Source organism: Parambassis ranga, chromosome 19 (assembly GCF_900634625.1).
Source record: "Parambassis ranga chromosome 19, fParRan2.1, whole genome shotgun sequence".
Classification (NCBI taxonomy): Eukaryota; Metazoa; Chordata; class Actinopteri; family Ambassidae; genus Parambassis; species Parambassis ranga.
This window is the reverse complement of record NC_041039.1, coordinates 19,356,389-19,368,656: the sequence shown is the minus strand read 5'-3', so window position 1 is coordinate 19,368,656 and position 12,268 is coordinate 19,356,389. Positions and strand designations below refer to the sequence as shown.

At 39.7% G+C, this 12,268-nt stretch overlaps 1 protein-coding gene across 1 annotated transcript; it reads right to left on the bottom strand.

The window, feature by feature from the left end:
- Nucleotides 1–12,112, bottom strand: LOC114451352 (periphilin-1). The gene is made up of 10 exons (XM_028429883.1): nt 11,941–12,112; nt 11,124–11,189; nt 10,402–10,472; nt 10,082–10,306; nt 9,834–9,895; nt 7,515–7,592; nt 7,208–7,380; nt 5,433–5,509; nt 4,838–4,972; nt 1–606 (listed from the first exon to the last, which is right to left on the bottom strand). Coding segments are annotated over exons 2-10 (1,017 nt in total). The 5' UTR covers nt 11,125–11,189; nt 11,941–12,112; the 3' UTR covers nt 1–411.
- Between the last annotated feature and the right edge of the window lie 156 nt (nt 12,113–12,268).

Genomic DNA, 12,268 nt, shown 5'->3' with positions numbered 1-12,268 from the left:
TTTTCCATAAACAGTTGGTCCCTTCAATACAGGTGGGATAATACTTGTGTTTAATTGCATTTATAGCCATACCTGCAAGGAATATCTATTTCACATCTGCTGTTTGGTGAGTTGCTGTTTTTTTCTGCTGGAGTCATAATCAGTAAAATTACAAAATAAGACCGACCAAGTCTCTCACTGGTTATGTTTCAATAAAAGTGCAGTTGAGGCCTCAAACCTTCATAGAAACTGTATCCACAAAGCTGTTCAGATTCTAAATATTCTCAAAATACTACAGGTATTTAGATGGTTATGGCTGGTTAATAATTAAAATGATACAGTAATTCTTTGATGAAGGAAAGATAAATAACATTTTCAGCTCATACTTGTAATACTACATATACATGATTTCAGTGTTTTACAGCATGTGGCTTATGCCGAGGTGTCTGGCTGCTCTATCACCTTGTCTAGCTCATTAACAAAGCTCCTAAGGGCATCCATGCAATGGTGTTTGACCTCCTGGAGGATTTCATCCAGTGGAGCTTGTATGAGCCTCTCCAAACTGGGCTCCTTGGCCACCAGCATCTTCACCACTGTGCAAAATGTCTCACAGTCGTGCCTGTAATCCTGCATAAGAAACAATCATATCAGAAATGCCAAAGACATATACAGAGGAGCAAAACAAAGTGAATGTGAGCCCATTCAAGTGCATGTCCGCACTTAACAAAAGGGACGTGAGGTGTCGGGGTATGTTAGTGGTGCTGTAGCATTCTTTCACACCACATTGCCACAAGTCCTCACATCCCTCTCGGATTTTTACTGCCGACCCAAAATTGGCCGTTAAGTTCTTTACTAGAGTTCCAGGTGCAAGCTCACAACATCTTTATGACCTGGGGAGGAAAGGCTAAATGTGAGTCCCTTCACAGAGGCCACTGAGAGGTTTAGGGCTACACGGGCCTGTCAAAGATTTGTATCGAACGACAGTCAGCCAGGTTTGAACCTTGATCACCTCTCCCATCGAAGTTAAAAATCAGGGCACCCAGGATTTTTTTCCATGGCTTAATACAACCAAACTACAGGTGATCAAAGTAGTACACAGCCAAAGAAGCATCTACGGTATGTACGTAACAATAAATACTCTTCTCCAACATATTTATCATACGTACAAAGTTTTTGAGTTACTTTTTCAGATCAGCTGCAGATAATCACTTGATCAGACTTCATTATCTGGAGATGTGACCGACTTCTTAAAAAATAATGATAGATACAGTGTCCTTAGAAGTACTACATGTCTGTGTCATGTTCAGACTGCATAGGCCTTTTAAGAATGTGGGCTGTGGAAGGTTTAAGTTGTGAGACACAAAATTAGTTGACAGTATCTCATCGACTGCTATTAACTGTCTGTTAAATGCAATAAAACACAAGGGCTTTGGTAACTTTGAAAAGAAAAATGCTGCCTGTCAACTTAAATCAGGGCCCATGCTTAAACATACTGTGAGGTTAACCGGTTAAACAGCTGTATTCCAGGGTTCTGTCAGTTATGGGGAAAATATGAAACCACAAGTGCTGTTTCTTTGCCTAGATACATATTATGTAATGTGTGTCTGGGCTAAACTCATGATGGTGTATCCATCAATCTGTTCAGTAATCATAGGAGCTTTTGTAAATCCGCTGTCAAAAGATTTAACCTTGCTTGATGAGAATTTCATGAAGGTTTTCAGCCTGAGAAAAAGGGTCTGCAAATGACACTTAACTGAAATATTTCACTGCCATTACTGCAAGTCAGAAGCTGAGAGGGTGCTGAGCTGGGTGTGGCTTTAAACACATGGAAAAGGTCAAAGAAACAAAAACAATATGACATTCAGGCCGTAAGAGTAAGGATGGAAACAGTTCACCACATGGGAACCATTCACTGTGTTTGCAAGCAAAACAAAGGCCCTGTGTTATAAAAGCAAACGTCGACACAAAAGAAGCTACTGAGAGTACCTGTTAGGAGGCAAAATCCCAGGTGACTTGTATGTGTGTTAGACTGAGGGCACATTAGGCTGGAGACAAAAATGGTGAAACTGCACATCAACCTTGGAGGGATAAAATTAACGGTCTTCAAATTATGCTCTACTTGATAATTACAAGGATATTAAAAAACTGCAATGCCTCCAACCCCTTAGTTTTCATTACTCACATCCTCTTGATATTACTCAGCTGAACCAGCTACAGCATGTTTAAAAGTTGATTTTCTCCTATTTGCTAATTCCTGCTTCCCTAACCCTCCTGCTGTTTAACAGGACACGAAAATGTGAAACAAGATTTGCTTAAGCTAAAGAGAAAACTAACTAATATATAACTAATATTACAGCAGTATAGTTATTATCACTGTATCACAACATGCATTACAAACACACCCGGAGTGAGGGAAGGCCAGTCAAGACAGAAATATCCCAGACTGAGGGAGATGTTTGGACTCTGGTGGATGCTTTAATGTCTGCAGATCATGTCAAGCAAATTTGCGGCAGCACATAATGATAGTCTTCAGTGTGACCACAAGGAAGTAAGAGACTCACGACACGTGTGGCCGGCTAAGCTCAGGGTCAACTTCATTCAACAACACAGGTCCTCCTATGAGCTGCTCTTTTTTTTCGGGCTGAGCGTTGTATCGAAAAATCTTAATTCAACTGATGGGATTTAAACACCGCTGTCTCTTCAGAGTAGAAAACAACATAAACAATATTTAAAAGTTCTAATTCTTAATTTGTGAGAGGAAACATGGGTTAAAAGGAGACATAAACATGTGGTGCATGTTCCACTAAATAGTACTCCACTAATCAGTTTAAGGTTGATTATGTTTGTCATTGTTTAAAACAAACTCTTCCTAGGCTTTTTCAAAGCTACAGCCAATGCTGACCATGATTACATTTTCACTTCATTATGTCTAATATACCATTTACCCAACTGAATACTTAAAGAGTGTCCTGTTGAGATTGTACTTATGTGCAGGACAGAGGCAGGGTTACTCAATATAACCTACTATTTTCATAAAAACAGCTTCCACATTACTTTGACACACCGGATGGGTGCTTTTGACCTGAGCATGCTCTTCGTGTTGTGAGAAAAAGGTCACAGGGAGGACCTGCCTGCCTCCCCTCCCTGGAGTAGGAGCCCTGAACTGATCTTTAAGCCTGATACTAAGGGGCCACACAGGATGGGCCAGAGCCCCAAGAGAAACTGCAACACTAGGGGCCTAAAGGAGGAGCCTTAAGAAAGTGGGCTCTTGTCCAAATCGGATGTTTGTGGAGGTCCAAATTGTGAACATACCGACAGGAGTGTACGCTGGAATACCGGGTGGGGGCTGAGATTATACACATGGACATTTAGTGAGGCTCTGTTCAAATGAGCACTGATGCAGGCAGGGGTCCTGCATAATAAGGGAAGTAGGGTAATGACTTGAGGGCTGGTACACATTAGGGGATATTAAAAGAGCCATTTTAATCACTCAGGGTACAAACCGGACCTCTCGGTGGAGGGGCTAATAGTTGAAATGGATATGTTTCATTTGAGCTGATTGAGATGATGAATGGACGTCTCTGAAAATCACTCCCAGCCACTTAACTAACATATAGTGATATTGAAATAGGGATACGTTTCTGTGTTGTTGTTGTTGTTATGTTTACTTGCTCCGATTTGTTCTGTGGTCAGTTTCAAGAATGATAAATGGCTCCACTGGTCATTTGTTGCACCCAAAGAGGAAGAATTGGGAAAAAAACAAGCTTGTCATTATGGCTGGTGTTGACTTTTTTAACAGTGTCATAAGCAGGGACTATGGAACTTTATTTATAACTCTGAAAACCACCACAGGAAGTTTGAATTACACAATGCTTCTGGCAAACAAAAGGATACTGGTGCAATTATCCCATGCAAACATGGATGTCTACATAATACTATACTGAAAAAAATGCTTAAAGAAATGATAGTGGATTCTATATTTTACGCTAGGCTTCTTTTAAAATAACTTGATTAAAGCTGTTAAAACCCATCTATGGCATCTGTGCTCTGGCTCTGCCCACTACCTGATCTGCTCAGTTTGACATTCCACAACAGCGACTGTGTTTAAGTGTGCCAAGGACAGATGTTACTGTACAGACACAGCTGAGGTTTCGGCCTCTCACCATGTCTGTAGAAGCAGCTGGAAATGGCAGGGTAAGCAAGCAAAGTCTGCACAAATGCCAAGAGATGTACCACATTGTGGGTGGGCCGCCTGCATCCTGCAGGGCAATTCCTGCCCTGCTTTAACGGGAACAGATAAGTGGTACTGTAGTGAAAAGTGATGAAGGGGAGGGGGGGAAAAAAGTGCAACTCCAAACAGCAGGCCACAAGAGGCATGACAACCTGAGGAGCTTAGGACTTTTCTGCTGATTCATCCCACTTTTCTGCTGCAAAGATTATTTCTGAATACAGTGTTTCTCTGATAGCAAGTCAGAACACATTTATGCACCTTTAGATTAACATCCTGACATTCAGCCACATCATACAGCCAATCTAAAAAGGGCCTGAGATAAGGGGTAAAGCCCATATGTGACTTCTGGGGCCGCTACACAGTGAAGTAAATGTCCCAGCTTTTTTCATCACATCGCTATGTTTGTTATTTAATACTGCAGATCACATTAATAGTCCCCGAAGCTCTGATTTTACTACTATTACCCGAAGAAATACATTTTTCACAGTATATTAAAGACCCAGTAATATTAATGCAGGTAGGATTAGGTCTAACAGAACAATTATGGTACGGTTTAGTTATATTACAGTATAAGCAACAAAGAGAATGCATAAATGTTAGGTTGTGTTATGGAGCACATCTAATTACCTTCTCAATTTCTTGAGCTTTGGCCTTAATGGCCTCAAACCGGCGAGCCTTGACGTCTTCCTCTGGTGTCAGCTTTGGCTCCATGCTGGCAGTCGCCACCTCTTCCGACTCCGCTACAAATGCTGGCGTTTTTTCCTGGTGGGGCAAAAGGTCAAGGGTTAAAACTGAGGTCACCAGGTTTAGAAACTGGCTCTGATTTCAAAGTGTTTCAAATAGAGACAACTCTGCTTCCTTACAGGTGTTGAGTTCTTGTTGTCGTGTGTGTCTCATTATGCACGCCACATATGTTAACAGTAAACAACAAATGAGGTGCCTCTCTTACTACAGGACCTCGACATTTAAAGATTAAAATGGCACAAATATATCAATCGTTACACCTTCAATTACAGGAAATATGACCTAAATGACCAGGAACAAAATCACTGTTTTTTTTATTTTTACACCAACATTTTAATGCTTTTAAATGCACCTACTAACAAATAATGAGCTGTGTATTCCACCTACTATAAACACTTTTTACATTGTAGTTTTCTCACTGGAAAGCACTTCTCATATATATACTAGTTTAGAGATTGTGAGAAAATGTTAGTTTTACCTTTGAAGCTTCTGAAGTGTGAGGTGATTCCTCCACTGAGCTGCTGGGAGTTTGGCTCACCACCACAGTGGGTTTATCTATGAGAAATTTACAATAAACAACAACACGGATCATCATTATGTCAGATCAAAATGTTTGACTGCAGTTAAGACAACTATATAAACAAGCTTATTCAAACAAAACAACATAAACAATCAGTCCTTTTCCTCTACTTTATGCACCTTAGAAGCAGAAATCTGTTCTTAACATCCTGGTGAGTAACTACTTGTGTGATGAATCTCAAATCTCAACACTGTAATTTATTTATAATTTTATAGCTGAGATAGGCCCCAGCTCCCTATGACCCTGTACAAAGCAGGTTTGGAAGATGAATGTAAGTTATTTTGCCTTGTTTCAGTTATTTCCTGTTTTATTTTGAAATTCTAGTTTCCTTGTGTGTCTGTTTTAGTTCCTCTTGTGTTTCCCCTCATTTGATTACCCCTTGATTACCAGCCTTGCCCTGATTGTTCCCACCTGTGCCTGCGTCTTCTCCTGCGAATGTTCCTGTAGCTTCCAGTATTACAGAGCTCTTAGTTTTCTCCTTCTCTTTACGTCTCGACTCACTTTTATCATTTGTAACAGCGTCTCACACAAAGGTTCAGGTAAGCAGGTGTGGGCTAAAATTTAACAAAGGGGTCCCAACATAAAAATACATTGTATAGAGCATCTGTGTTCATTACAAAGCCTGGTGTACATACCATACCATACCATACCATCCAAACCCCCCCCCCCCTTTTTCATTGTATCCTAATTAGTATGCCAGATGTGAATGGAGGTGGGAGGTACAAATACATTCTCACTGTTTTATTGCATTTTCAAAGGGTGAAGAGAAAAATGTGTTTATATGTCTTACAAATGAAAGGACTGGTGAAATTACAGTCTACATGTCTACCCTCAAATTAATAATATTGCTTAACAACAAGCGTTTATAAAAAAAAAGGGAATCTATAAATTTCATTAGCTCAGCATTGCTAATTAAAGTTCTGAAGCCTGTAAAACTCTCAAAACAATTATACGAAATGACAGACCCACAGATTGTGAAGATTTTGTTAAGCTGGTGTACTAACTTAGAAAAGGTCAGGCCCAGAATTCAATGCCAAACCACCCCAATGAACTAAGGGTGTCTTTTTTTCCCACCGTCTAACAGCATGTGTGGTGTTAGCCTAAATAACATCCTAACATGTTTCAGCACACTTTGACCCACATTACACACCACCTCTGAAAACAGATGCTTTATCTGGAATAGCTTAATTCCTTTAGACATTTTAATTATACACATGCCTTTGTAAAATGGGAAAGTGATTTCTGTTGTTGCTATGACATGGGGGTAAACGCTCTCCAGAAGCACCCCAATTATTTGGGGTTTAGGTTTTTTTTTCATGGCCAGGTGTAGTTAGTTCAGAGTTGTTGCCAAGCTATTGGACATCATGGTCTACACTGAGACATCAGGTCAGAGGGTCAAGACCATTATGGCAAGGTTTGCACAAGAGAGCTTAAATCACAAGTTTATACAGAGCAGGAGAAGCCATCCTGAATTCAGAAATTGAGGCAATTTTGGACTTTGATGACAAAAGACAAAGCCCATATCTGCTTACACTCTGCCTCTCATCAAGCTAAAGCCAGAATATTATCACCGTACTGAACAACCACTGTGAGTTTGTGATCAGGCCAAAGCTGTGAAAGCAAAGCTTTTTCAGTTAATTTGAGCTGTTTAATGTAGAAGACTTCTTACTTACGTTTTGTATGTGGCTGCTGGTGGATGTGGCCTTTGTCCTTGTCAGAGGATAAGGCCCTGTTGCTGTTACTTGATACAGATCGACCAGCTTGTGGCTGGGCTTCCCTCCTTACAGGAGAGCGGCCCCGTGTGATTATTAAAGGCTGAGAAGTCCTGTAGTTATCGCGGTCATCTCTGCAGATATATCAATAAATAACAATTCTATAATCAACAATCCCTCTGCTCTCATGTATTTACAGACCTTGTAGTACTTGGGTACGTGTACGTGTATATCAGAGAAGCACATGGAGGTGTGTGAAGACACTGACCTGGCTTTTCTGCTCGCTGTTGATTTCTGAGAAGGGCCACGACCTCTGTTATGGTAACGGGAACCTTTCCCACTGTTCCTGCAAACAGAAAAATGATATTATATCAAAAACAGGCAAGTCAGGAAATGTCCAAGCAAAAATTGGTTGTAATAGAAAAAAGGGTTGAATATTCATCTCTAATGGAAAACATAAGAATAAGACAAACGTACAAAAAGTTCAATCCGGACTTAGTGGGGCACTGGCACACTAATCAATTTGTGGAATAGCGGCAATCTTCGACTTCCTTACAAGCAACAGTTGGCTGACAGATGGGACAATTTTGGTCTCTGTGATGTGTCTTAAATTGTATGCAGAGCCATGATTAAGTATGACTAACTATGGAGCTAAAGTTAGAAGCACTGTTAGCAAATCTGCTATTTAACCATGTATGTCATGTCTGAGTGTCTGCCTAAACTATGCATGTATTTTTTTATTATAGCTGTGTATGAACAGTCCCCTTCATACCCAGAGGTCTAAACGACAAAAATGCACCTGGTTTTCATGACCTCAGACTGAACTTAAGCCACATCTCGGACAAAGAGCAGGTCTAGCAAGTCCTCAAGTTTTACGACTCACTGTCTGTTTGAAGTAGCCAAGACTTATCCTGCCATGTGTCAAACTGATTATCCATACATGCTGTAGAAAACTAAAAAAAAAATCAGATGTGTGTGGAAGAAAGTGTGTGTGTTTATCAGACAGATATTTATATATAAAGGTCTTAGGATGTTGCAGTTGTCCACAACAAAATATCCTAAATAGTCCTAAATAATTCAATAAACATACAGCTCTCCACATTATTGTATGTTGCATTATGTTATTTGCACAAAGCTGCCTGTTCTTTACCACAGTGTTTAATCACCATTCCCACTCTCCATGAGAGTATAAACCCCGCTTGGGCTTACAGAGCCTGGTGTAACTTCAGTTTCTGTCGTACAGGTATGTTAGAGTTGAATGACTCACTTTATATGTAGGCCATTGCCAGCATAGTAAAGTTCTTCCTCCTATCTAGTGGTCGAAACCAAACGATGAGAATAAACCAGCTGCCTCTTGACCGTAAAAGCTTTCCCTAAAATCAAAACTCTGCAGTCTAAGTGCATTGGTTACATAGTGTTACTGCAGAGATGACTGGATGACAATGTTTATTGTTTAGTTTAAAATGGTGCTGGGAGTACCAGTTCAAGATTCCAATGAACTTTTAAGATCACATATTCCTCATCCTGTGTAAAAATACATTCCACTGTTTACTGTGAAGCTTCAGGAATCATCTGTATTAGTCAAAATGTGTGTGAATGTGCTACTGAAACACTTCTACATCCACATCACTGTGAGGCAGTGATGAATGCATGCAGTATAGTCAAGCTAACAACTGTCAGCTTTCTCTGACTGGTTCACCTATAGCTTGTCACAGTAGACTACCTGAACTCAAACATCATGATTAATCCAAATAGTCAATTCCAGGATGAGCACACAACAACTGAAGCAGTAGCAGATCTAAAAAGGCCTGTACACATCATCATTTGGCATGTCCTCAAACATTTTTAAATATTTGAAACTCGAATGTAGCTTTACCAGAGCCAATGGATTTTAGGTTAATTTGGACTTTAAAACAACCCTATTCAAAGTTTAATTTAATTTGAAATGGACCAAAAAATACTTTTCTGCTCTGAGTGTCTGAGATGTGTGTGTTTGACTGAAGAGGGAGTGGTCTAGCTGTTTTTCCTCTCAGAGTGGGGTTAGGGGTGGAAGTGGGGTTGTGTGGCGGAGTGAGTAGACACTGGTGCCCTTTGTCCCCTTCTTGAGCCTGGTATGACTTCTGGATTGGGGGGGGGGGGCTAGGGCCATAAATGGGTGGTATGCCAAAGTGGTCACAGAATGAAGCATAGTGGTTGATATGGTTATAACTGTTCAACGTTATTGCTCTGTGTGAGAGTTATTTTATTTTAAGTAATAGTAGCTTTGGTTTTCTAACATAATTTGCGGATGTACATTTTGCAGAAAAACAATTTGTAACTATAAATGCTATACTGGGCCAAATTTTAAAGCTACTTTGCCCTTGATTAACAAAAACAATAGTGCACAGAAAGGGGGTCTATGGAACCAAAAGACATTCACAGACACTTGTAGTGTGGTCGTGTGCTGTTGTTGAATGCTACTGGTTTGGTAGCATTCACTTTTCAACAAATAGAGATATGCTGACCTCTAGTGGTCAATGATACATTACACAAAGAATTCCATGGTGAGACAATTGGGATGAAAAATGTAGTAAACAAGAACCACTACCTTGAGCCTAATTGATGCCTCAAATCATCACTGCTGTAACACTGTGGGGGGTACGGGCCATCCTGTAAACAAAATCACAATTTCAACATCATTAACAGGGAGATGCTTCAAATGTGGGTTCACAACAATGCTCACAAGAACCTTATTAAATGAACAAATTTTTGGACATGTTTTGGCTATTTATTTTCAAACCTATAACGCTGAACGCACAAATCAATTCTAAACAATCCACACCAAGCTTGCCTTACGTTGTTTTGGTAGAAGTGGTTTTTTTGAAAATTGTCGTAATTGTCATCTTCGTAGTATTGATGATCATTAGGTTGATAACCGCTTTCTTCATAGTGACCTCTTGCATTCGGGTAATCTTGAGTATCGCTGTACCAATCGTCCTCAGTAAATCTTCTGTCATAATCCGCCCCCTGCTGCGGCACACTGTTCCTCTTTACAATATTTACAACACGATGAAGAGACACCTAAAAATTGAAAAAAAAAAAAGATACAACATATCTGACATTTCTGTTCACTAATTACCTGTTACACTGGCCATAAGAAAAATAATTCCCCTTACTTCTCTTGTATCCATCGGTGAGAAATGCTCCTCATATATGTCTCTAATTGATTTTGGACGACGATATGCCACTACGAAAACAAAACAAACATTTGCATCATGTAAAAGAGTCAAAGCTGTGCTCACAAAATTAAACTAGAGAATCATTCAAACTTCTCAGTTACAATAACTGCTTATTTATATTAATTTGTCGGCTACGATGTGTGTGTATGTATATACTATTTTTCCTGTATATATTGTATTTATCGTTCTTTGACATATGCTGCTACTACAACTTAATTTCTCTACAGGGATTATTAAAGTAACCTTAAATCTTAAATCTTAAAAGAGATTACAAAGTACAAATCATCTTATGATCCCTGGTAATTATTTTGTGACACCCTTTGGACCCCTCATTTAGAGTCAAAATAAGGCCCGCTACTGTTTAAACAACAATGTGATACTCATTTGCAGTGGCCTTACAAGTTCGTTTTCTGTAAAGAAAACCTTAGTCTCTGTAAAAGTGAATGTCCCTCACCCATAGAAAAATAATGATACAGGAGGACTAGTCAATAATAGGACATAGAAGATCAATCCATCCTTACATGAAATGATGGGAAGTGTGCAGGCGATTTCAATGTTACATTATGTTCCTACTACCTGACTAATGTGTTGTAAGGTAACATCTCTGTAAAAAGTCATACTGATTGTATAAAAGTGAAAATGAAGTTACTTGTGCTTACTGTTTATGGATTTAGTTTGATTTGCTGCCTAGTGTGCTTGTGATGTCCCAATAGAGGATGACTGACCTGTTAAAAGAAAAAAAAACATATCTACTTATGCTGCATATTCAAATAATTAAGAGTTTTAATTGTGCAGACAAAAAACTGAACTGTGGCTTGGTTTCTGGTTGAGACGTTTTCCAAAACTCTTTCAAATGTGTTACGGTGTGGCAGGGGCGTGGCCTCAAAGTTGACCATTCGCCACTACAAAGGAACTCGCTCTATTTTCTGCAGTACTACCCATATACTTCATGCAATGTGGACAAAATCTTACAGTACTGCTATGGACCCGAGTCTGAACAGTTGTATATGCTAATAAGATGATACGGTCATAGCGCCACCTACTGGTAGCAGGAAGGTTCTGTTGTAAACATGTGTTTGTTGTACGTCTCTGGAAATGAGAGGAAAGGAGAGCATACGAGACAAGAGAATAGAATAGGAGAGGAGACAGCAACGCGTGCGAGGGCCCGCAATGCTGCTTGCAGCTTTAATATTTTGCAAGTGTCCTTCTCACTACAGATGGTGTCAGGCCGTACCTGCAGCCAAATTAGGCACGACACCAGAGAAATTAAATAAGACTTTCAACTTGAATTTATTAAGATTAGATGTGTGAATCAAAGGGTTCCCTTAAGCAGTAAACATGAGGATTAGATTACAAATAACTCTTGGTAATAGCTGAGTAGGTAGGCTACCTTTGTGTACTGGCTGTTTACTACATGTAACAACGTCCTTGTTAGCTGGCTAACTGCTACCGAAATAACGACATTAAGAAACTCACCAAACACCGGCTTCAGATCTTCTGGCTTCAAATTACATATCCCGTCTATCGCTGGAGGACACTTATATACAAATCCAAATTACATGTGTCGCTCTGTGTAGATACTAAAACAAAACAATGGCTATAAACACTGAATAAACAACACTGCACCGGACTTCCTTTAATACTCTTCTTCGGCGGAAACCGTCTGTCTAAAACACGTATGCGGACGCCCCCTAGTGTCGAAAGCAGGAAACACACACATTTTACTGGGGTTTACAACATGAAGCGTGCAAAACATAAAAACTGCACATAGATTTAAAACTGCGAGATTTTAAATAAATACAAA